Below are 26,470 nucleotides of genomic sequence, written 5' to 3' on the forward strand. Positions count from 1 at the left end.
TCTAATAGATCCATAAGAAAAAAAATGATATAGGATATTTCATCAATGTTTTCTCTGAATTTCTATCATAAGTGAATTTATCATTGTTCATAATAAAAATTCAATCATATTAATAATATATCTTATCTAATTAAACTACTAAGGTCACTTAAGAACAACATATACTCTGATGGAACATAACAAAGCAAACACTAAATGATAAAGCATATCACAATTCTCCTTAAGAGTACAAGCTGGCTCTGATCCATGGGAACATCACCACCATGGCATCCTGCAATCTGAGCAGAGCTCTTGTTGTTTCGCTTGCTGAGCTTCTTGGACTTGTGTTCCCCCTCCTCCCTCCTCCCTCCTCCCTCCTCCCTGAGCCTCCCGTAGAGAGGGACAGGCACTCCCAGTGAGCGCTCGGGCTTCCCTTCCTCCCCTTTGTGCCACTGAGTCTTGCATTCCAAGAAGAGATCATCCACCAGCCCCGTAGCTCTCTCACTCGACAGTGAGTAATCATCTCCTCCCAATTCGCATGCCCCGTAGATCATCCTGCCTGCACTTCCTTCTTCGTTTCTGGGACGGCAAGCAGCTTCTTCCCGAGTAGAGAAATGCGTCCTCGTGGGTTATGGCATTGGGCCATCTTCCTCATCCCCACGAAAGGCCTGCGAGGGATCCGAACTCAGAACCCTTTCGACGGATGCATCGCATAGACTCGATCGAGCGGTCAACGATCAAAATAGAAAATATTCTTTAAATATATTTTATTTTATTTTTCCCGAGGAATATATCTTCGTAACCTATTAAGGTTAAAGGCATACATCATAAAATATAGTTATAAATATCGATTACGTTTGGGAATATATTTGTATTTTTAGTATATAATTAGATAAAGAGATCCGAACGAATGTACGGTTGTAAAATGCTTCGAGCGTTTGGTAGAAAAACGGGATAAAAATTATATTTTAAATGTGCATTAAGATAAGTATTTTATGATAAATTTATCCTTCTAATACTTTTTAAAATCTTTTTATTTCAATATATATTTTATTTAAATAAATAAATATATGTAATTTTATAAGAATTTTTGTATGGTCCAAATATATAACAAATAAAAATATATAATCATATAAATACATATAAAATAACATTTAAAAAACAAATAAATAAAATTCATCTTATAGAAAATATATATTGTATTGATTTGATTTCTCACTGTATCATTTTGATAATCTTATAATTTTAGATAAGGTCATATGATATTTTAAAAAATATATTAGCATAATGTGAATATTGAAATATTAATAAAGTAACCTTCAGGGCATATGGTATTTTAAATATGAATATGTCCGATGTAACATTCCGAAAATATATGATTTTAAAACAAAAATCAAATATCAATTCATATTTAAAATGTACATTCGATTTTCTCGAAACGCATCTATCATCTCCTCACCTATCTCAATATTAATAATCTAAAGGTACAAGAATCATACACGAGAGAAGCTATTCCGAATTTAGTATCACAATAGGACCCCTCCATATCTCGAGCCCCATCAACTCTTCCAATGCAATTTAAGTTAAGTTCGGATCAAGTTGAGCCGATCATTGCTTGCATAACCAAATCATACCTAAATCTAATTTTCATAAAAATAACATTATGCGATTTGGAATATCTATAACCAATGCTAAATGGAGTAATGATTTGATGTCTTTTGATGAATTATGATGTGTTAATGCTCGTAAAATTGAAATTACAAGTCTATTTATACGATTGGATTGGATGTTTGGAAATAACATTTAGACGAAACAGAAGAGAAATCAAATGCATACCCCAAATATATATATATATATATATATATATATATATATATATATAGAGAGAGAGAGAGAGAGAGAGGATAATAAATACAAAATCTATAAAAAGCATAGCTCACATATATTTTTTTATGTTAATTATTTTATTCAAAGATTATACACTCCACGTATGATTATATAAGAGAATTAACTTTGCTTAAACTAAACATTTAAATTTTCTTAATTATGGGTTAAGCCTAATTTATATCATTGGACTCTATCATTACTTAAAATTTTGGATCTATTCTCTTAATCCTCTTTTAATATTTATATTACATATAATCCTATTAGTCATACACATATATTATTACAATGGAAATTTTAATATAACATATATATATATATATATATATTTAAAATTCTTCAAATGCCACTTCCATCATACCGTCCAAAAATTAATTATTAATTACTATAATCCATAGTTATCTATGAATTTTAGAAAAAAAAAAATCATAAATACCTAAAGTACTTCTTATGATTTTACCATATTTTGTCGCCTATCATTTATTTCCTAATTTCCTAAAATTCAATTTAGAAGGACAGAACACATAATATTAATTTAGGAAGAATATATAAATACCTGATATATCTTGAACGGGTATTAATATCAACAATTCAAGCTTCAAGATTGTGAGTTGATGATGATAACCATATATTTTATCTTCTTAGTTATGTAAGCATATCTTTTAGAATAGTAAATACCAAAATCACTGAGAAAAATATATATAATTGTTTTGGTTTAAGGAGAAAAAAAAAGGCCGTGGCTGTTCCCTGTTAAACGGAAAACAGCAAATCCTCACTCAGTCAATATTACTAACGCACGAGCATGGCATGGTCCGATGGGTTTAGGATCCTGTCCAATTACCATATCACCCAATTATAATCGCGCAGTTGAAATTAAAGAACCTGCGAGAATTGGATGAGTGGACGGTTTGGATGCCGCATTCTAAACCATTTGAGCCACGTTATAGTTGGAGAGGATCGTTGCTCAAATTGGCCTTTGTGGTGACGGCTTCATATTTTAATTCGATCCTTCCGCAGCACCCAAAAGCAAACACGTCGGAAGCGACGGGGCGACGAGTAGGTGCGGGGGAAGCAAGGAAAGAAGCAACGCGAAATAAAGGAGCAGTTTTTACCCCTGCGACCTTCTTCCTTCTTCCTTCTCGTCCCTCGATTGTCCTCGGCGACTTCTAAATATGTGATTTCTTCTTCACCTCTCGTTTAGATCCCTGCCTAGGTTTCCGACGTCATGGAGGCGGAGGAGGAGCAGATGCGGGTGAGGAGGAGGACGGTCCAGGCGGTCCTTGAGCAGTGCCGGGAAGCCCTCGAGCTGCTCCAGGACGCCGAACCCGGCCGAGATCCCACCGGAGATGCAGACATGGAGAAGGTGGAGGAGGTGCCGGAGGAGGATGACGCCGGGGATCGTTCCAATCCGGCCTCGCCCTCTGCAGCTGACTACGAGACCTATGAGGTTGGGGATTTCTTTCCAATTTCCGATCTTTCTTTGGTTTGTGGGTTCTATTGTTTCATTTGGTTTTAGATTCTGTTGCTTTCTGCTTTTGCAATCAGTTCGAAGACTGCTATATGAGAATTCTATTTACCTATTTTAGAAAAAGAATGGAAAAGGGAGGAAAGATCTAGTAAATGTTATTTATCCTTCCCTGGGATGCATGCCAATCTAGGTCAGAATTGCATAATTACTTCTGTTTGACATCTTGATGCGATTTGCCATTGTGTATTGGATCTCTATGCGAATATTGAAAGACCAATTACTTTTCCTAAATTGCACTCGTAGTAGTATAAGTTTATTGGCAATTTCCTGCAAGCAAGAGTTTTGCTGAAATAGGGCAGGATCTTGATGCTTTCATGCACTTTGAATCAACCTTGTCCGAAGCAGTCATTGTTACTGGCGACTGTGCTCTTTACTACTACATTCTTACAGTGTTTGATGAAGTTTGATCACCAAATTTGCATGTAACATCCTCATCCATGAACCTTGTACAAAGCACAAGGGCTGGAGAAGTCCATGTAACCAACCCCAAAATCCCAAATAGTTGGAATGTTTCAGCTTGTTGATGAGCACCATGAGCATAACGTGATAAATCTATACTTTTTTCATTTCTGAGGTGGGAAAGTAGATTCATACTACTAGGTTAACAATTTGATTCAGTATGTGTATGCATATCTTATACAAATCAAAGAGGCCTGGTGAAATGTTCCAACAAAGATGGTATGCAGGTTAGCAGTGTATGTCTTAATGGAGTTTTTTTATCTCTAAGAAGCTGTTTCTGCAGGATTGCACCTGCATGATAATATCTAACTGTAGTCCTAGAGTTTCAGTAGCATAGGTGTCTCTGATCCTTGAAAGATGACTGAATGTTGATGCTTTCATGGCATTATCCGATTAGTGTAACCAAAATTTTATAACTAATTTATGCATATTAAGCTTGTTTTTTTTGTTTGCATGCTGGAAACTTGAAGCTTAACAACTTTTTATCTATATAAATTGCTTAAACTTTCTTATTTAACCTATAAGCAAGGGAACTACAAATCATGTTCTAATGATACATCTGGAACTGAAATGCCATCATCCAGCTAAAATATCATGTAGTAGATCAAAATTTTCCTTCAAAAGCATTCATCGAAAAGTCAGAGTAACTGCTCTTGTTATGCAGCTCTGTGATCTACTCAAATCTAGACTTGAATCACCTGACTTTCTTCAGAAGCTTGGGGACAGCAAAATTTCAGTTCCTCATCGTATTTCTGGTATGCCTTAGGCTCAAGATACCTTCTATTGCTACTGTAAAATTCCATGATAAAAAAACTGCTTTCTTATTCAATCACGTTATGGTCTTCTGGATCACAATATAAGTTTATTGTTGAATTGGACTCAATTTATATGTTGCAGCTGATGATAGTGCTTCTTGGGATTTCGTTAATGCTTTCGAATTTTGGGAAGATGAGCATGTCAACGGTGACAATGAATCAGAACAAGATGACTATGTACTTGTTAGGCAAGAAGACATAGTAGATGGGATTGCATCCTTCATGGCTGCTTACCTGTTGTCACTAAAACAAACCAAGGTACGTAGCCTTCTATGGAACAGTCTTTTTCTTAATGATTTTGCACAAGTATCCTTGTAACCGATGGTTGAAGCTTCAAAAGACCATCCAATTAGTATCTTATCTTTGTTGGATGCCTTATGAGGACTCATGTTAAAAAGAAACAAGCATAACTGGTTCAACATGCTAACACCCATGCATAAACAAATACTGCAGCAAATGTAAACTGTTATTACCCAACTACAATGTGGATTGGTGCACTAAGCTGTGTCAATGAATCATAACTGGTTTTACTTCACTTCTTTGTAGAGCACATGCAATTGTTTCACTTCTTTATCATTAGAATTGGTGCACTATTGATAAAAGAAATGAGCACATGTATCTTAGATTGGCCATTTGAAGTTTATTATCAATAAGATGGATGTTGAATGTATATGCATGTCTGCATCAAAACATATGCATGCCTAATTTTCCTTTTGAATGATGTTCCTGCCATAAATGCAAGGAAGATACGTACTAACAGCTGGTCCAATTTGTTCCTTACCAAGAATTTTTGTACCAGTTTTTACTCTGGTTATGCCAAATTGAGTTGCTATTCCATGGTCACTACAACTGGTTCAATTCTTGCTTGGATTGGCACATGTGTATCGACAACCAAGCATGGGACTTCATATTGCTTTTTCATTACTATCATGTTCTTCTTTTGTGTTCAACACAAATTATGCGTATGTTGAACTTCATATATTGCAGTTCCATTTTGCAGGATCTAACCCCTAATCAACTTCAAAAAGGTCAGATCTTTGACTATAATATGATGGTTTATCTAGTTTGCTTCTGGCAATTCTTTTACTTAATAAGTCATTGGCTATTAAAAAGTATATAAAAAATATATATAATTTCAAATTTTGACTGTCATGCTTCTTCCTTCAGCACTTTGCAAAACATTTTCTGTCAAAAAGAAGAAAAGTAAACTTCGTAAGGCCTGGGATGGAAGCAAAGTTGTTTACAATGTTGCATCCTGGAGTGCAACTGCTATTGGGTGAGTTTGCCTAATTTTTCATAAACCAGATGTATGCACTATGCAAACTAATCTTGTACGTTCTTAATTTTCTATAGGCTGCTGCACTGTTCTAAACATTTTGGCATTGAAGCACTAAATATATGACTGCTTCCTATGTATCAGTGCCTTGAATGCTGCTGATATCTACTATGTAATATTGTAATACCATGATCTGATTAACGTTACATTGCTCATGGGCTATGGCTTTGTATACAAGTATTATGAATTATCACCATTATTGAGAAAAAGAACTCGTTTCTACAAGTTTTGAGATATGAAAACAGAGGGTTTCAGTTGAAGCAGCTATGAAACAAATAATAGAGTTGAACATTAGGCCTGTTTACATTCTCTCTAAAATCAAGATAGGTTATGTTTTAAGTTTCAACCCTGACACATTATAGTATCCCCTGATCATCTTTGCTTTTTGGTGATCAGATGTGCTGTTGTCATTGATGTTCCAGTAGCAACTTGCAGCTTGATCTTTCGATGTCCTGTTCAATTCAAATTATCACTTTGCTCTTCTTCAGCTGGTTGGGAAGCTTATTTAAAGATACTTCTATTTCAGAAGCCTCTATGGCTTGCTTCAACTTCTCACTGCCAATTAGCTTTCTAATTAATTCAGTTCATCATCTATCACTTGTGAATCATAGCTCTTTAATTAGTGATTTTAACTAAGTCATTCATTTGTAATTTTGTATATTTGATGTGTTCTTTGTTGCAAGTGAATGAGAGATGAACAAGAAGTTGGATGATCAAGATATGGTTGTGAATAGATGAGAATATTTTAGAGAAGGATGATCAAGATGTGACTATGCTGGGATCTTGGTTAATGTACCGAAAATCATGCAGTGTTCCCTAGGTTTGCTTTTATTTAAAGAGATTCTCAGATGCTGGCACTTGACTCAACACTAACCCAAGCCTGTGGAATATTGATATGCTTCTGAGTCCCCAATCATGCCTTCCCACATTGGATTATCTACAAAACTGGGCTTTTAGTTGTTATGCCACCTTAAATTAGGCATTATTGAAACCTATATAGTGCTGTTGGTTTGTTTTGCTGTTCATTATGTTGCTGATTTTACTTCTATAGACTGGAATTTTGTCAAATCTAAAGGTCAAAAAGCCTCTTTTTCTTTTTTGTTACACAGGAAAATATTTGTCTGCCACTTTGCAGTCTACTAACTGCTGCTTCTCTCTCTTTTTTTTTTCCTTTCAGCATATACCAAAATCCAGTGTTATTAAAAGCAGCCTCTGCAGCATTTTGGACCTCTTGCCGCGTAATATCCAAATTATTGTGAAGATCAATCCTGTAACTCCATGAGATGTAATGCCTAAATCTTTGTTTGTGTTTGGAGCAGTTGTGCTGCTTCCAATTCTTTGGAAGATAACAGCTTTCGAAACCATCAGTTAGCAAAAATATTATGGAGACTCAAATTATTCAAACCTTCCCTGAGCATCCAAATTTTTTTAACTTGTGTTTAGCCTCGATACCATTGTAATTGAAGCAAGGTTTATTGTACCATAATATATCGCTCATAATAGACAGTAAGTACGGGTGATATCTTTGTACGTTCTCACATATCATGTGTCGATATATTTGGCATGACTCAATATAGCGCTCCGTATGTATCGTATCGATAGTCGGTTAATATATTAACACCGATTGGATTGGTATTCATTAAAGTGTATGTATCACATTTTTAATCAGTTTGATAAAATTGGAATTAGTACCTCAAGTTTAAGTTTTTTAAATCGTAATTAGTTCCTGATGAATGAGCAATTATATGCATCTATAATTGGTCTCAACCCTCTCATTTTAATCTAATAAAGAGAGAGAAGATTTGCACCATCTGATTTTACCACCTATTTGGTCCAAACCTTCTCATTTTAATTGATCTGTTGATTTTGATCAATGGGTCTGATGAGTCTCATGTTCGAGTACACATACAACAATTGACGGGTTTCAGATTCAAGTCCTTATATATTGTTTAATGTATATTTAAACTTAAATTACTAATAATATTTATCAGACTCAGAAAGTAATTTGGGTCATTGCAGGAGGCATTGACTCAGTTTAATTTTGCATGCGTCTCCAAATCATTTTTTCTACATCCAAAGCTGAGCTGACTGCTGCTCTGATTTCCACAATTCTATTTCTGAAATCAAAATATATGAAGATGAAGATACTAATCAGGCTTGAAGGTGAAGTCAACGTAAGAACAAAATGCGAGGAAGAAGCCAGCAAACCAGTTGTTTATTTATAGTATGTCAAAGATGAGCACAAAATCTATTGACTACCTTACGAAACGTTAGCTTCTGGCTGTTTCCGTCCAAATAGAATCCACAGCTCAACTGGGTAAGCTATTGCATTAAGTTGCAGAAGCAAGCAAGCAACCAATGCAGCCTACCTTCCCCAACTGCATCCTCGGAGACATACTTCACTCCTCGATCCCACATGTCTGCAAGATGAACTTTCCGCCTCTCGTTGGAGTTTGGGCGGATTCAATGCGATGAGCTGAGTAGCTGCGCGTTCCAGTGTGCTCTGCAGCAGCAAGCTGCATGCACCCACCATGAAAGCAACACCTCTTTGTCCTTGATGTGTTCTGCCACTAAACTGCTCCGTTACCTTGGATGCGAGCTCATAGAAAGCACATGAGCACCTTGGATGCCTGTGCCCGAGGCCCTCTTCTTTAATCACCATGCCAGTGTCCACTTTGACCACCACCATCTCCCTCATGTGTGCTGCTTGACTTCCTGCGTGCATAGATAATTCGACCATATTCATGAAAGATCTCAAAGGTTTGATCGCGAGTAATCACATGGATATGCAAAAAGATTTACTACAATCTGTTCATGCTCGAAGCTTAATTCTTCCTTTTTGAAGAAAAGAGGTTCCTCCAATAGTCTCTGGCTGTAAGCAGTTGCATTGCACTTGTCGTGAGCTCATAGAGATCTAAGACCGATGCTAACATCATTCGAGCATGCGTACAGCATCATGCGCTGCTCGGTCAATGATATGTTAAAGGAATCATATATCGTCTAGCGACAGTTCCAAGAGCTCGGATCTCATAATTCCTTTACACCTCTTGGGAAAAAGGCCACGAACACTCGTGCTTACCAGTTAGTTCTAAGATCAAAGGCCATGACTGCAACCAAAAGAACGGGTGGTGTGCTCATGGAGATCTGTGGTGGACATGTGACACCATGGGAACTGAGTCATAAAGAGAGTTGGATTGAGAAAGGAGGAATGCAAGACACGAAGGAGCATTTGGACGAAATCTGAAAAAGTAGAAGATGCTTTCAAGCATACATCCCTGCAAAGCTTTGAGTAGCTTCCTTGCTGTTTCTCTCTGGAACAACTTCCCTTGCAAGTTCATGAACTTGCACAGGGAAAAGTGTATATATGATTGAGTTCTGCAGCCTGTGACATCTTCCCTCAATTAGCACTGCCATTACTATTGGGGTGCAAGATTTGTCTCCTTCAATGAGTTCTCCTTTCATTGCTGTTCTTCCCGTCCTACTTGCAAGAACACCATGATTCATTGATGGCATGGAAACAGGTTGCAGGTGGACCATGCTCAAGATGCTGCAGATATTAATTCTTGGTCTCAGAACTGAGTACATCTGAAGAACAGTTGACTGCTGCAAACTAAGCTGCAGGATTTAATCGCAGAGGAAAATGGACATAGATAACTTCAATTGGAGATTCAAACTCCAATTGAAATACCATTTTTGTGTTTGATTATATTAAAAAATCTAACTTGCAAACTCCAAATCCCAATCTAAGATGTGGTATTTTTGTGTTTGGTTGGGGAATTTAGATCTTTGAGGGTCTGAAGTCTCTAAAAAGAATGAAGTTTCCAATGTGACTAGAGGAAGTCGAGAGTAAAATAATCTAATGAAATTTTCACATTACCATCTCAGTCAATTGTAATTTTTCTTCACCTGCCTCAATCAAACCATCAACCAGGGAAGGCTACCATCTCATTGGCCAAACAAGACTTCTGCCCTCGTCGGGCCCACGCTACCGACCGATGGAAAGAACTCCTTCCCTGATTGATGGTTGAAACGAGACATAGGAACCGGAAACCCTATTGATACTACTGACTTTTAAATGCTAAATCAGAGTCGATGTAGCTGGAAAAATAGAATTCATGTGGTAACATTGAGGAATTTGTCCTAAAACAAATTTTCATTTATTTCTCATTTTGGTTAATTAACCAACAGCATGAATGACAAATCATATGTAAAGTGTTTCATATGTCTTTTAATACCTCATCTAAACACATTAATGATGTATGACTTTGCATATAACTTATTAACCGGGCAAATCAATCATGACCTAGGGCAAATTACATATCACCTTTGTAATAAGTTATTTTAGTATTTTAGTTGATATATTTTCAAAAATTACATTGATGTTATATTTATGAAAGTGAACTCTACTTCTCCTCACGTTGTAACTCTACTAATAGAAATATCGCACGTGCTCAATAATAAATCAAAATAAAACAGAGTTACTCAATGGTAAGATTTATAGTATTTTCGTCAAAAGAGTCAACGTAACTTTCAAAAATATAAAAATCGGGATGCTAAATATAGTTAATTTTATATATATATATATATATATATATATATATATATATATATATATATATATATATATATATATATATATATATATAATCTATATTTAGCATGCACTACATGGTAAAACAAATCCAACAAATTGACCTAAGATTTGTAGACTGTATAAAAAGATTTGAATTGTTGAGGGGATGACAATGGAGATAGAGCAAATCTTAACATTTTGGGAATGCAATCAATCCATGGACCAATTCTTCCAAAAAGTCTTCATCTCATGTTTTACAGAGCATCAGAAATTCTCAATTGATTGGGGAACAACTTAATTATATAAAAAATATATGATAATTTAATTTCCTTAGTATTTACACATAGCAAAATTGGCAATGGTCAAATGTTTGCTGTAAAATCTCCATAAAGGAAGAGTTTGCACATAATTGAATCAGAAACACTGAATTTTGAGCTCCCCATCATATGCATATGCATTTCCAAGAAGAAGAAAAAAAAAATCCATCAAACAATTGCAAAGAAATTTCTCATTTATCTGTGTGAAAATTAAGGTGATAATTAGATGGTCTGAGTGAAACCCTAATAAAAAAGATCAAATCTCCAAGAAAAAGAGAGAAGACTAGAGAGCAGAGCCCTGCTCCTATTGGTCAGCCCCTGCCATATCATTTTCCACAAATGCCCTCAACTTTACTTGAAAGGTCCTTCAAAAGATATGTTCCCTTCCCCCCTAAATAAACATGTTGACTGCCCAAGGAGATGAGCTGTGCTCCTCCCAACCCCTGAAATGACCTAACAGTCCTTATCCTATGTTGCTGCACCATCACAACTTACAAAGGTTGTCCAAATGTAAGGTGTAATTAAGATGTTGCACATTTTTTGAGAATTTATTTGATAATGCATCTCATCCCACAAGATATAAACCAATAAAAATTACTACTACTTTTTTTTTTTTACTTAATTAGCTACATGGAAACTCATAAAAGTTTAATAATCCATTAACTAATCTCCATCTCAAAATAAACTGACCCCCAAAATTAGCATCCCTCACTGATTTTATCTTGCCTATTGATTAATACTAATGCATTGCAAGTAGTTTAAGTAGTTTTCATGTTAACCAATATGTAATATATTAACAAGTGTGTCTTCCTTTGTAATTTCACAGGTTTGCATCTCCCAAGCCATAAAAGCTCTGTCTCTTGCTTTTGTGTTGGTCCCTGATGTGCTCTGTCTCAAAAGCCTCTCCTTATATCTTGCCTTTATAGTTTCTACAACCATATCATGCACAATCTAATCACCCAAAATATTTCCAACCAATCAATTATCACATCATCACATTTTTTTTAGTGAGTCATCATCACTCCCACAAGCCCCAAAGAGTCAGAAGCCCACACCACAAAGCCCACATTCTAATGGAGCAATAAATAAATAAAATATTTTTTTTAAATAATTTCCTCCCTATTTGTCTCCCTCTCCCCTAAATACTCTCTCTCTCTCTCTCTCTCTCTCTCTCTCTCCATCTCTCAAGAAAAAGCTCAACTTTCCTCTCTATGCAACAGTGACACCCCTCCACCTCTCCTCTGCCTCTCCTTCAACACTGGAATAGTACTGGCATTGAACTCATCTTCTGTGCCAAAAAAAAGTCAACTTTGAAGGAGGAAGAGGAAGAGGTGGAGGGAGGAGGAGGAACAACAGGGACCCCTTTCTCTAGAGTGAACTTTTCACAACTACCTTGTCTGCATCTCGGTCTTCTTTTGTCTCACTGAGCAATGAGTCCAAGTTGTGACTGCGCCTCCTCTATCCTCCTGTGCGCTGAGGACAACGACAGCATCCTGGGCTTCGACGATGGTGAGGAGGAGGGCGGGCATAGGCCTGGATGGGTTTCTGAACCAAAAAGGTGCGATTTTTATGGGGATATCCTCGCGGGTTTTCCCCTGCAGTCGGATGAGTTGTTGAGCTTGTTGGTCGAGAGAGAGCAGGAGCATCTGCCTAGGGAGGACTACCGCGAGAGGCTGTGTTCTGGGGCGTTGGACTCCTCCATCAGGAGAGATGCTATTGATTGGATTTGGAAGGCGGGTTCTTCTTTCTCTTATTTTTTCTTAATTATTCCATTGTTTTCTTCGCTTTTTTCTTGATTTTGATGATCAATCTATGTGTATATGTTGATACGTTTACAAGGCAAAAAAAAGAAACTGCTTATAAATTGATGACCACCAGGGTTACAAACTCGATTTGGTTGGTATCCGATATCTCATATTGATGCTTACATCCAGGCTTTCTTCTACTTATTCCATCTTTTGTGCATTGTTTATCTCATCCTCTATTTATCTGCCCTTTCCTGCATCTTGTAATGTCCAGAGTCATACTACTTTCTCTTAAAATACCAGTAGTTTAATGAGTGCTATGCTTATAATTTTGTGTATATGATTTAAGACAATATGGTTTCTATTTAATCCATCCTGCATAGTTTGTCTGAAATGTGGTTTTGGGAAAGCGTATTTGGTTTCTTGTGTATTTGCTTTTACAATTATTTTCTAGTCTCAAGCTTTGATTCTTCTTTTCCTCTCCTCAGCTGTGGATTGATGGCATTTCTGGTTTGTCGAACAGGTTCATGCTCATTACAATTTTGGACCACTGAGTGCCTATTTATCTGTAAATTACTTGGATAGGTTCCTCTCTTCCTATGATCTCCCAGTAAGAATCACTCTCAGTGCCTGTAATCTGATCTATTAGACATGCATTGCTCTTTTTTGTTTATGTCAAGTATAGCCTTTATGTGACCTATTTTCCTTTTTCTTTTGTTATCTGTAATTGCAGCAAGGCAAGGCTTGGATGACACAACTATTATCTGTGGCCTGCCTATCTTTGGCTGCCAAGATGGAGGAAACTGAAGTTCCTCTGTCCCTGGATTTACAGGTGAGAAGACATCAGGAGTAGAATTCTCTGATATATTCTTCACAAAATTAGCAGTTGTAAACATCCCTGGATTGCCTTGTATAGGTTGGTGAGGCAAAATATATATTTGAAGGAAGGACAATTCAGAGAATGGAGCTTCTGGTGATGAGCACCCTCAAATGGAGGATGCAAGCTGTGACTCCTTTCTCATTCATAGATTTCTTCCTCCACAAGTTCAATGGTTGTGGTGCACCTAGCAAGTTGTCACTTTCTCGATCTGCCGAACTCATCCTGAGCACAATTAGAGGTACATCTCTTGCGCATAGCTGTAAATTTCAGGATTTTGGTGTGACACAAGAATAGGTGGGTTGGGATGTGTGCTTAACAATGCAACAATTGGATGCAGGCATTGATTTCCTAGCATTCAGACCCTCAGTAATTTCTGCAGCCATTGCACTGTTGGTTTTGGGAGAAACCCAGATTGTGGATGTTGAGGAGGCCTTGTCTTGTTGCTGTCATGTAGCTAAGGTAAAATGATCTCTACATTACTTCTTTTTCGATCAAAAGACTATCTTTCTCTAGTGTTACTACCTCAAGTTAAAGATCATTAATGTATTTTATTGTGTTGCTCAAGAGGTGTTTTCTTTCCTTGGATGAATTTTTACTGTCTTTGTTGGGTGCTGTAGGAGGGGGTGTTGGGATGTTATGAAGTGATTCAAGACAAAGTATTGATGAGGAAGCAGTCAGCCAAAGACCTAGTCTCCTCGGTATCCTGTGTGCCCCAAAGCCCTGTTGGGGTGTTGCATGCTGCATGCCTGAGCTACAAGAGTGATGATGCAACTGTTGTGTCACATGCAACATGTCTTGGTCTCTCTCCAGCTAGCAAGAGGAGGAAAACAACCAGATGATCAATGTCATGGAGTTTTTGTGTGTACCTGATCTCTTAAGATGTTTTAGCACCTTGAAAAAACAAAGTGTTTTGGTTTGTTTAGGCAGGATTTTGGTGTGTTCAGAAAGAATGCCACTAGCTTGTTCAGATTGGAAAGAACAAATCAGAATGAGAAATGCCAAACATATAAATCTGAGAGGAGAGAGACACCTCTCCGGGGAATAATGTATTGGTTTTCTTTGCAAAACGAGGAAACCTGGAAACAAATCCCTTCAAGGATCAAAGGTGAACACAGACCAGAGAAAAAGAAAGCTGAATGGAAAGTGAAGAGAAAAAATAGCAGGGAGTGGATTTCTTGTGAGAATTATTGTTCATTTGTCATTATCTGCTTAAAAAATAGTTTTATGGTATTTCTAATGCCTGTCACCCTACTATTTCACTGCTTGTCAGCTCAGACTCCTGGAATTTGCTTACAGAGAGCCCCCCCCCCCCCACCCCTCGTCAGTCTAAATCTTGGGAAGGCAGCATATATGGCCTTCAAGGATCAGAGCAGGATACAGTGTCTATTAGGTGGCTGTGGGACTGTAGGTGGACCACTCTTGGAAGTTTCAGCTTCTAAACCAAGATCATAGCAGTTGTATTCAAAGGATGGAGGGAATTATTCCCTGCAGACTTGTCTTCTCTCTTTTTGGCTCCCTCCCTCCCTTAGGCATCTTTACTTAGCCCTAATAATCAAGTACATCATCCTGAGATCCAATCTAGCAATGTGGCATGGCATTTGGGCTTCACAGTGCCCATACATGTGGATACTTTTAATCCAGGTGTGGATCAAGAGATGACAGTGGCATGGGATGAGCACCAAATGAGCTCCACTTCATTTGGAGGTGATCACATGGAAGCACTGTGAGCTTGTGATCCTCCACTGCCTCTCTTATTTTTAGCTTCTCGCCTATGCTGAATACCTAAGTGAACCCTCCTTCAACGCTGCCTCGTCTTGATTGAAGAGAGGTGAGCATCTCCTCGCCACCGTTTGGATGCTACAGAAGAATAGAAATGAGGCTTTCTGACAGCCGTAATCATTTTGGTATGAAGTTTATGTTCAGAGCGATGAGTGACGAAACATCGTCCATCGGTCTTGAGTGCTCTTGCGATATCTTCATCCCTTCCCCTCCCATCGATCACACCTTCACCCCCAAATTGGGTCTCGAAGAAGACTCCAATAAATCAGCTTCTCGCCAGCCAAAATGAGCAAGTCAAATGTATGTTTGTTTCTTTCCTTCAAACATGGATACCACATTTTTGTGCTGAGAAAAGTCAACGCTGGTAGACTTTTCCATCTTGTCCAAAAATAGATTCCAAAGGAGACGAGTATTTTGTCGGATGCCGTATAAGGAGATTAGTTTGTGGACTTTTCCATGTACTCGACTTTTATTTGTCAACGGTCAAACCAATGCATAGGTGGAGTTGGACGAGCGTCAAACAAGGGAGGAGACTCTCCGCGACACCCACACGAGACATAACGTGACCGAAGGATCATGGGCCTACCGAGTTGAAGTAATTAAATGGATGGTAGACAATGCGGGTAGAGTAAGCCCAAGTGTAGCAAAGCGTTGGCCGTGGTTCCCCTGCTGCACTGAGAAGCTTAGTTGGAGGCACAATCCCGTGTTGTGGACGCAGGGATTAGTGGAGAACACGAAACAGACATCCCTTCCTCAACGCCGGCACGCCATCTCTTCGCTTCTCCCTCGCGCCTCAAATTTCGTGCCGCAAACTCCTCGTTCCTCGGTAATCTGTCTCCGAACTCAAGATGAGACCCTTGGCTTGCTGCAAGAGTTCGTACCAAGAGGAAGATGAAGAAGTGCAGACGAGGGGCCAAAAGCACCGGGTCTTCACGTATGAGGAGATTCACGCTGCCACCTCTGGCTTCTCAGCCTCGGCCCTCCTCGGCCGCGGCAGCCATGGCTCGGTCTATCGCGCCTCGCTCGACCAAGGGCGCTTACTCGCCGCCGCCAAGCTCCCTTCCTTGGCTTTTGCCTCCTCCGGTTCCCCCTCGGCCACCGACGCCGAGATCGACCTCCTCTCGTCGCTCCCCCGCAGCCCGCTTTTCGTGAACCTCGTCGGCGCTACGCCGGCCTCTGGGCCGTCCCCCCGCATCCCGGTCGTCGACCTCATGCCGCATGGCTCTCTCTACGATCTCCTGCACGACCCGCTCCACCCCTCGCCGCCCTTCTCACGCCGCATCCGCCTCGCCCTTCGCTCCGCAGCTGCTCTCGCGCAACTCCACTCCCTCCGCGTCGTCCACCGCGACGTCAAGCCCGCCAATCTCCTCCTGGACGCCAAGGGCCGGACCCGCCTCGCAGACTTCGGGCTGGCCATTCGGCTGCCGCTTCCGGGCGGCGATGAGGACAGGTCTCTTCCACCTCCGGCAGGCACCATGGGCTACCTCGACCCGGGTTACGTCCGCCCTGTGGACGCCAGCACCAGGACCGACGTGTACAGCTTCGGCGTCCTCCTCCTCGAGGTACTCAGCGGGCGGGAGGCCATCGACGTGGAGTATAGCCCGCCGTCGCTGGTGGACTGGGCGACGCCGTTGCTGGAGGACGGGAGGTTCGAGGAGCTATGGGACCCGCGGGCGGCGCCGGAGGATAGGGGTGAGGAGGAGGCAGCGAGGGCGGTCGCAGAGGTTGCAGGGAGGTGCTTGGCGCCGGCCGCAGGGGATCGACCGTCGATGGCTGAGGTGGTGACGGCGCTTCGGGCGGCCAACAGGCGGCGGTTGTGGCGGTGGGCTCTGCGACGGCCGGGGAAGAGGTCGCGCCCGCCGAATGGCCGCAACAGCGTGTCCGACGTGGCGGGCTCGTAACGTCGCGCGGCCTTTAGTTTTCTTATCGTCTCTTCCGATCGGCCGTGTTATTCCGAACAGAAAACACCGAGATGCCCGCTTTACCACTAAGAGCATTCGTCGCTGCTGTGAACGGGATGAGTGTAATGATGTCGATTTGATGGCGCGTGGTTCGATAATAACAGCCACCTCAGTAGTGTCACGACTCGTGAGGACTGGCATTATAATGCTTCCCACGTCTGCGACAGGGCAGCGAGCAAGTCATTCATTCACTGGCATGTACGTACTTAAAAAAACATTTAATTAATAATATATATAATTTGCTTTTTCTACAAAGAATTAGGAATTGTAAATATTTTTGTCCAAAAAAATCATTAAAAATTGAGCATTAATACGTGATTTTAAATTCTGATGACTATGAAGTAAAAAGTTCTTTGAATGCTGTAAAGATTTTTCTCTCCCTAAAAGATTTAAGGAGATTGATACATAAATATGTAGGATTTATGAAAGAGAATGTAAAAGGGATTTTGAGTTAACTCAAGATACGAATTTTTCTTTTTTGTATTAAAAGATATACTAATCAATGAGGATAGAAATTACCAAAATGATTATTAGATTCGATGAACCATAACAAGACAAATTGAAATCAAAAGTACAACACGGATATAAAAGGAAAATAGTTGCTACTGCTTGTAAATGTAATGATGTCATTTTCTCAAACTAGTATTTGAGTCACTTATATTTATTCTAATAAAGAATGTTTTGATTCACCTATTAATAAAATAATTAACAAGATAGGGATGATGAGAGTAATATCAATGTAAAAATAAAATAAAATTTTAGGACTAATTACATATTATCCTTATAGTTAGATCTCTTTAGTATCTCGATCCTTAAATATAAAGAATTTTATATAATTTTGATAATGCTACATATAATATTATGATCATAAAACTAGAGATAAGATTTTAAAATTAATTTGATTGAATATGATTCAATTAAAAGAAATATTACATCTAAAAAGGGGTCACTATTATAAGCGTCGGAATCATCCTTTAATCTTATATGTACCTAAAGAATTTATTCATGAATTAATTCGATCGATCGGAGATTTAACTTAATTAATAATTTTTTACTTACTTATCTTCCCCATTATTAGAATTCTAAAAAATATTATTTAAATATAAAAACTTAATTATCATCTCTCTCTCTCTCTCTCTTACTTTCGGCTTTATTTTATGTGAGGAACTCTCATGCATTTGTTTTAGTCACATCCCTCTCAAATTAGATGGATTTTTGCCCATCAATATCATCACAAAGTCATTGTCTTGGTCTTACCATTTCAGTGTTGTCACTATCTGCTTGTTCGATTGGACAATCATATGGTTGGAATTCTTCAAGTCCATGCATGCCATATGGACATTCAGCAATAGTGACGGATCGGATGACGATGTTGCTAGTGATAAGATGCTAAAGTCTGACCAAAGATATTGTTTATGCTTGCTATCGACATCAGGATTCCAACACCAAGATTCAAGGACAACTATTTGGTTGAGAAGTCCAAAGATTATGGACCCACTTGATCAAACTAGTTGGGTCTTCCACTTGTATGTCTTAATCAGGTGTGGAGATCTTTGACTCGAATCCACCAATCTAAACAGTTGGATTTGGTGGAACGAGCAATCGTATGCGAGTTAGGCTTACCTTTGGACAGCTAACAATGGTGGGAGACGGTACAAAGAGCTCATTTGGTCGGCCAGTTCGGGAGTGAGTTTGCTCGACCGAGGTGTAAACCTCGGACCTTCCTTCTAACGTGAATCTAATAAGGGATCATTTGGTTGATCGGACTCGCGAGCAATTGTCCGCTTTATGCGATGGATGTACTCGTACGATTTTATACTTTCAAAACATGTAAGTTCTAAAAAGCACATATAAAGATAAGGAAGTTCTGACGAACTTACAAGTCTTTGACTCCCATACGTATTAACAAATATAAGACTAAATGATCTTATTAACTCTAAAGTATACCTCTTTAATAAAAAATATATATCATTTATTGAGGTAAAAAAAATTAGTAAGATGAAGAGATTGCTTAGTAGGGTTTGATGACTTTATTATATATATATATATATATAGCCCGAGAGATGGAAGACGACGACGGTGCTTTAAGATCTACACAGGTGAAGATCTCGATGAGCACGAACGGCGTCTCTATCACATGCCAACGCCTAGTTGGAAGATAGAGTGAATCCCACGCCACAAAGGGGCCAAAAGAGAGCCAAAGGAAACAGAACTGGTTGAAAGAGAATAGAAGGAGAGAGATAGAGAGCAGCTCACCGTTCAACCCAAGAGATAGATAGAGAGAGAGAGTAGAAGGTCAATCAAGTCCCCACCAAATATCCTATGCCCATAAAGTGGGACCAGGTGGGAGGAACAAATTTAATGTGCAATGCTCCAAATAAGATCTGTGTGCATGGCATCTAATGCACCACCCACTCCACTTTCCTTCTTACACCTCCATATATATATATATGTATTCTATCAAAATTAATTTTTTATTTATTTTTCCTCTCTAAATCCATATTATGCATGCATATTCTTCTGAAATTATAAGTACTTTGTTGCAATTAATCTCCATGAGTTGATACTCAAATTAACATTAATATTACCCTCCAAGAATATCAACAAACATGTAGGGACAAATTATTTTTGAAAGTGGTAAAAGGTATATTAGGTACTTAAAATGTTGTTCTGAATAATTATTAATATAATAAAATATAAATTTTTTGAAGGGATATATGTGTATTTGTGTAAAATTTTTGGAGGAATATAATGGTTTGATTAGCAATTTAAAATATAACTTAAAAAAAATAAAAATGATAAACATCAAAAAAATAAATATTATATTCTTACAAAAGACTAAGTCAGTAAAAAAAAATCTAGGGAGATTAATAGTGTTAAATATAAAGTTTGATATACTATAAAAGTTAAACACAAAGATTGTGTAGGAATTATTATTGATTAGGATCTTAAGAATACTATTTTAGATTAAAAAGATTTGAATATAGAATTATAATTTTAAATTTTGTGGAAGGACAATATATTTTGAATATCATTAGTGATTATGTCTCTTAAGTCAGACTGGATCATTAAACCAAAATTTTTTTTGAAAAAAACTTAGGTGATATCATTCAATAAATGTCTATAATTGAAAGAAATTTGAATGATTATATAGGAAAAATATATAGTAAATATAGAGAGATGCATAGGGGCTTTTGTTATATGGAGAGAAATGAAAATAATACTATAATTTTAGATTTTTTAACTTCATATGATCTTATGATTATAAATACTCATTTTAAGAAGAGAGATAAATATTTGATTACTTATAAGAGTGATCATAACTATAGTCAAATATATTTTTTTTTTACTAGAAAGATAGATAAAGTTATTTGTAAGAATTGTAAGTTTATACATGATAAAAGTTTGATGAATCAATATACATTGATGATATTAGATATTTATTATAGAAAATAAAAGAAGAAAGTGATAGTAAAAAAAAATTACTGGGACTAATAGAACTTTTAAAATGATAATATAAATATTTTTAAGAATATGATGAAAAAGAAGTTTGACTGAACTAAAACTTAATATATAAAATATAATTTTAATTATTCTAAAAATAAATAAATATAATTAAATTAGATAGACAAGAAATATTTTTAAGAAAAATCCTTAGGTATATTAGATCAATTATTTAATATGACAAAAAGACCAATCAATGTCTTATTTATAGAGTAAAAATAAAATAGTTATACGACGAGAGACATCAAGAGTCATATATGATCATTGGACATTAAAAATATATACAAAATAATTATGACACTAATAATGTATTATGAATATGAGTATCAAGTAATTAAGAAATAAAATGTATAAAAAAATTGTGTTGTCGAGATGATAATATTAAGATGATTGTGTGAAACTATTAGGACAGATAGGAAAAGAAATATTTTTATTCGTGAACAACTATGTAATATTTCAATAAAGGATAATGAGTATTAATAGTTTGAAATAGTATGATCATATGCTTAGAAGACTTTCGGATACTATAGTTAAAAAAAAATAAAATGGTTAATACTAATAGTATGAGAAAAGATTATAAAAGACCTAAAAAACTTTAATATAAATTATAAATAATTATTGAATTACTCTAAACTTAACTAAGTATTTAACTTCTTATATATCTTAATAGCGACAAAAGAACCATAAAGCTAATCCCACAAAATGAAACTTACGATTGTTGTTGCATAGATATGATATTTCTTAAATATAATACTTCGATTTGTCTTGCATGAGAACTAAGATGAGATAATAATATCCGGAGACTGTCTTCTAAGAGCTATGTAGTTTGTGTAGTGACACTAAGATTTTGGAGAACTTTGTTACTTGTTATTTGATGCTTTGCTGAATTCTCCTCATGATCATTATGACCACTCCGATTATATGTATTATTATCAAGAGTTTCATGATGGATATGAAAATATGAATAATAACAATCATTATTCAAAGCTTTTAAAAGTCCTTCCATTGATTTTTGCACTCCAAGTATTGTGTAAACCATGTTGAGTTACATCAAATATTCTAAGATGATTCAAAGTAGCCACATCATTTTGATGCATGAGACGAAGAAACAAATTACAAAGTGCATGAACTGCCACCATCACACCGATTATTTCTTGTTGGTTGTAAGATGAATTTTCCTCCTTGTAGGCTTTAAGATGAACATCTCAAAATAGTTCTGGTGTTAGGATGATATTATTTTATTTGTTTCATAAAATATCGATGTTATGATTATACTCGATCATCTACGAGGAACATGATTAATCCTCCTTAGCAATTTATATGAACTCATACGGTAAGATTATTTTTGTACGTTGGAAGAGGCATAGAACATCATTATTTGATTTCTCTAACTTTCATGATATCTTCTTCTTCTTCTTCTTCTTCTTCTTCTTCTTCTTCTTCTTCTTCTTCTTCGTTTCTTTGCCATCTTTAAGATTTCCTCAGCAGTTTCGTGCTGGTTGCTGATGGAGTCATCATCGAGGATCCCAAATGACTGGCATTATGGCAAATCAGATTTCCTACATCATTCCTCCTCTACATGATCACCTTTCACTGTGTTCCTATTCCAAGCCCCACTCATGTCCCATGTGGTAACACTGGACTCTACAGCACATCACCACCAAGGTGACGAGCAATGGAGCTTTCTCCTCCACCATCATACAACCTTCACTCTCCAACCCATTCATCATCATCATCATCATCATCCATCACAAGCTTCGTTCCGAAACCAAAACTAAAACATGAAGCAAAGGAGAAGCTACGATGGCATCCGACAGAACTACAATAGATCCAGGGGATCACAATAAGAACAGCTAACTAGCAGACCGAAGAACTTAACCAAAGAAATGAGGAAGAAGAAGAAGAAACCTCCCTAACTCGATCCCCATCGTCTCTTTCATAAGATAATAGGAAGTGGAGGAAGCTTTAGGGCTTCTTACCGAGGGTGTGTTTGTTGTTGTGCATCCACACCTTGAGGACGTGCCGCTTGACGCACGTCTCCTCGCAGAACTCCTGTACCGCGGCCTCGTCGTGCTTCTGAATCCGCCATCCCAGCCGCTCCGCGAAGGCCAGCATCTTGTCCTTTTGCTCCGGGGTAAACTTGGTCCGGAACCTCTTCCTCGACCCCGACCCCGACGCCACCATGCCGCCTCCGCCGTCCCCCATCATCGGGTTCGACACGTCCTCCTGCTCGTCCCTGCTGTGCCCGCCTGACGTCGACGGCAGCGCCAGCGGGGCTGGCCTGTGCTGTTGCGACGCGAATGCCGCCGCGGCGTAGTGGTGGTGGTGGAGGTACCCCGCCGGCGTCCGGTAGTAGGGCGAGAACTGAGGGTGGTATCCGGCGACCTCCATTGCACCCCCACCTCCGGTGGCCCCTCCCGCCCCGGCGCCACCTCCCTCGGGTTCCTTCCTGTGGAAGTTGCGGTGGCAACCGCAGGCGGCGCAGCGGAGTGCGTCGAGCGTCCCCTCCTCGCCCGCCGCCATGAACTCCCCGCACCCGTCCACCGCATGCCCCCCGATCCCTACCGCGTGATTCTTCAAGCACTCCCTATACCTAACTCCGCCTCCGCAGCCGTATGCCTTCCGGTGGCCTGATCCCCCCGCCGCCATCGTTGCCGCCGATTCCCCTCCGCCCATCTTCGCTCCTCCTCCTCGACCCGAATTCTCCATGGGGCTATCGTAACTCGAACCCACCGGCATCCTTATCACCTCCTCCCCCTCATCATGGTCGTCAAAATCCATGCCCACCGGCTCTCCTTCCGTCAGATCTCCGGATCGGTTCCTCCGCCTTCTCTCTCTCCCCCTCCTGTTCAGCTCAGCCTTAAGAGTAGAAGAGGATAAGAGAGAGTGTGGATACCATCAATTCTCTACACCACGCTCTGCTGTAACGTGAGACATTTGTGGTAACACGCACCCACACACTCTCCCTCCCCCCTCCCCTTCTTGCTTCTGTTCTCCAAGCTCACTTCTCGCTCTGGGATGGAGTAGAGTGCCACTGGATGCTTCTCTTCCGTTGCCTGACGGCCTCCTCCACCGGCTGGTCCCGGTACCTTAAGCCCATCCCTAAACCACCCCGCTACCCCTACTTAAACCCACCCCTCCACGCTTACAGCCTCCTTCCTCCTTTGTTTTTTACTGTTTTCCCTTTCACCCCTGTTCAACTGCACAAGCGTCGCGTCAACATGAAATGACTTCCCCGATTAGAAGTGCAACACGCAACACCACAAAATATAATCTCTCTCTCTCTCTCTCTCTCTCTCTCTCTATATATATATATATATATATATATATATATATATATATATATATATATATATATATCATTGTTTCGCGTCCCTGAATGATAACCATGTATACTTACAAGGTTACCCAACACGTATGATACTGCGGCAGTGTCACGTATAGTGTGACTATATATAAACAAGGGCTTATTTCAGACTCGTTCTATCCGGTTTGACCAGTTCAACGTTGGTTGACTGATGTTTTGGAGTTGACCGACCAAATAATGAACTAAATCAGGTGGTCCACGTGTGAATGATTGAGCTAGCTGTTCGAGCTCCTTGAATTAATCAAAAGGATATACATGGCCGATGAGATAATAGTCGTAGCATGGCATCAACTGTGGGGCTTCACTTGATAAAGTAAAGTTGGAAGGATGTAAGAGTCCGAAAAATATTGGACCATTCCTATGTCATGCGATGACAAGTCCAAAGGAAGCCTTTGATACGTTCAAACCTTATCTTTGCGACGAACGTTTGCCATCACATTAATTCTGATCCATCCTGGTCCGATGTGGTCCATTTTAATTCATTCATCATGGTCCTCCCTCCTTGCTCATTTCAGCCGATGGAAGCATACAATACAAGTACTCTTTTCTGTTCCTCATGTACAAATCTTAAAAACGGAGAACTGTTGAGGTCAGAGGTGTTGCTAGTGAGCTCGCTCGGAAGTACGTGTACGCACAGTTCTGAAGGAGGCTTTGTTATCATCATTCATTACCTTGTGATCTTAGATGCTGATAGCAGATTGACATTTATGCTGTTATTAAGCTTGCAGAATGGCTCACCTCACCTCATGCTTAGTAAGGCTGAAGGATTGAGATGAGAATACTTGGTGAAAGCGGCGGTGGCCTGATACATACGATAGAAGAGCATACAAACAAAAGGCACCAACGTAGTCGATGGATATTAAGTAGGAGAGAGGTAAAGACTGGCCACAAGAAGGGAAGAAAACGGAGGATGGACTGGTTAGAGTCGGCTGTCTGTCGTCGAACATGTAGCAGGCTTATCAGATAACATGCATCAAGTGTTTGATTGAAGAAGAACAGTGCACGAGGGATGTCTACCGATTTGAATGACTGTCATGGGAGAAGGCTGGTTGGTGTTCTGAGTGATAAGGAACGGCGGTGAGGCGTGGGAAAAGGTGGGTTCATGTCATGTGAGCTTGGGCAGACCATCCGGGGTTGCACTGACGCCATGCCCTGCCGCCGTACCTCAGGCTTGTCAGCTGGCAGGAGACCACCGCAGGGGTGTGAATGCATGAAAGAGAAAGAGAGGCAGAGAGAGAGAGAGAGAGAGAGAGAGAGGGAGTTTGACGAGCAATAAATAATTTGAGCGAAAGAATGGCTTCAGGTTGGAGAAATAGAGAGGAGAGAATGGCGACAGGAGAGTACACGAGACTGTATCGATTCAGTGTAGCAGAGAAGCGCTGTAGCAAAAGCAGGAGGTGATGTTTCATGTTTCACGCTTCGTCTTGTGCTAATCCCGCAAGAAACCCATCCACGGGAGGTCGAACCGAGTACCACCTATCAACGGTGCCTTGCGTTCTCGGAATCCCGTTTTGGGTTCCTTTAATTTGGAATCGTTACAAGGAAAAGAACGAAAGAGAGCCGAAGGAGAGAGAAGAGTGTGTGTGCAATAGGGTGTTGTGGGGAAAAGGATGTTGGATGTCGACATGACGATAAAAGGTCGGTCTGACCGTGATTTCCATTTCTATTCTTCGCAGGCTTTTCCCACTTTCCCATTACCCTCTCTCTCTCTCTCTCTCTCTCTCTCTCTCTTCTTTAACCTGCCTGCCTTCAGACTCCTCCATCTTCCACATCTATGCAACTCTTACCAATCAACTGTTCGCTGATAGTTAGCACATGCCTCACACATTGTGCGTTCAAACAAAGCATGCAATAGTTGTTTGTTTGGACGATTCCTTTCAATAAAATAATAATAATATAAAATAATTTATCTATTTTAAATTATTTAACTAATTTAAAATACTTTGAAACAGATGAGAAATAAAAGATTTGGATAGATGATAAACATAGGTTATCTTATCCAAATACATAGGGATGAGTTTTATGCGTGGATAAGCACCACCAGATTAGTTAAACAATGAGTTGGGTTATTAGGTTATGATGAATTTTTTTAATTTAAATATTTTCTAGTTTATTCTTTTAGCTATTATAAATATAAATATATATATATATATATATATCCTTTCTTTGATGAATAAAATATACTATAAATTGAAAGTTCTTCTTCTCTCGATTTCTTCTATTATCTTCTTTTCTCTTTCTACAATAACCTATATTAGAGCCAGCTCGAAAGAGGACTAACAAAAATACATTGATTAAAAAAGAAAAAAAAATCAGTTGAATCAGAAGAAATAATAATAATAA

The 26,470-nt window shown here is 38.9% G+C and overlaps 4 protein-coding genes across 6 annotated transcripts; 3 read left to right on the forward strand and 1 right to left on the reverse strand.

Annotated features, from left to right (window-relative positions):
* Positions 1-2,875: 2,875 nt before the first annotated feature.
* Positions 2,876-7,541, forward strand: LOC135679167 (uncharacterized). Of its 3 annotated transcripts, XM_065192623.1 has the most exons (7): positions 2,876-3,310; positions 4,515-4,605; positions 4,748-4,923; positions 5,666-5,693; positions 5,833-5,941; positions 6,398-6,583; positions 6,685-7,243. In XM_065192623.1, exons 1-6 carry the CDS (start codon positions 3,089-3,091, stop codon positions 6,573-6,575), a joined length of 804 nt encoding a protein of 267 aa, XP_065048695.1. In that variant the 5' UTR covers positions 2,876-3,088; the 3' UTR covers positions 6,576-6,583; positions 6,685-7,243. The 3 variants fall into 3 exon arrangements, with proteins under 3 accessions (XP_065048695.1, XP_065048694.1, XP_065048696.1); XM_065192622.1 differs by having other exon boundaries at positions 6,398-7,243; XM_065192624.1 differs by lacking the exon at positions 6,398-6,583 and having other exon boundaries at positions 2,883-3,310; positions 7,179-7,541.
* A 4,523-nt stretch (positions 7,542-12,064) lies between these two features.
* Positions 12,065-14,746, forward strand: LOC135679168 (cyclin-D3-1-like). The gene is made up of 6 exons (XM_065192625.1): positions 12,065-12,624; positions 13,160-13,246; positions 13,370-13,468; positions 13,553-13,754; positions 13,854-13,975; positions 14,134-14,746. The coding sequence occupies exons 1-6, from the start codon at positions 12,322-12,324 to the stop codon at positions 14,353-14,355; spliced, it is 1,035 nt and encodes a 344-aa protein (XP_065048697.1). The 5' UTR covers positions 12,065-12,321; the 3' UTR covers positions 14,356-14,746.
* A 1,081-nt stretch (positions 14,747-15,827) lies between these two features.
* On the forward strand, positions 15,828-17,567 carry LOC135680002 (serine/threonine-protein kinase-like protein At1g28390). The gene has a single exon (XM_065193984.1). It carries the CDS (start codon positions 16,144-16,146, stop codon positions 17,194-17,196), a length of 1,053 nt encoding a protein of 350 aa, XP_065050056.1. The 5' UTR covers positions 15,828-16,143; the 3' UTR covers positions 17,197-17,567.
* Positions 17,568-22,542: 4,975 nt separating this feature from the next.
* Positions 22,543-23,839, reverse strand: LOC135680003 (zinc-finger homeodomain protein 2-like). Its single transcript, XM_065193985.1, has one exon. It carries the CDS (start codon positions 23,539-23,541, stop codon positions 22,726-22,728), a length of 816 nt encoding a protein of 271 aa, XP_065050057.1. The 5' UTR covers positions 23,542-23,839; the 3' UTR covers positions 22,543-22,725.
* Between the last annotated feature and the right edge of the window lie 2,631 nt (positions 23,840-26,470).

This window comes from Musa acuminata, chromosome BXJ1-7, assembly GCF_036884655.1.
Source record: "Musa acuminata AAA Group cultivar baxijiao chromosome BXJ1-7, Cavendish_Baxijiao_AAA, whole genome shotgun sequence".
Classification (NCBI taxonomy): domain Eukaryota; kingdom Viridiplantae; phylum Streptophyta; class Magnoliopsida; order Zingiberales; family Musaceae; genus Musa; species Musa acuminata.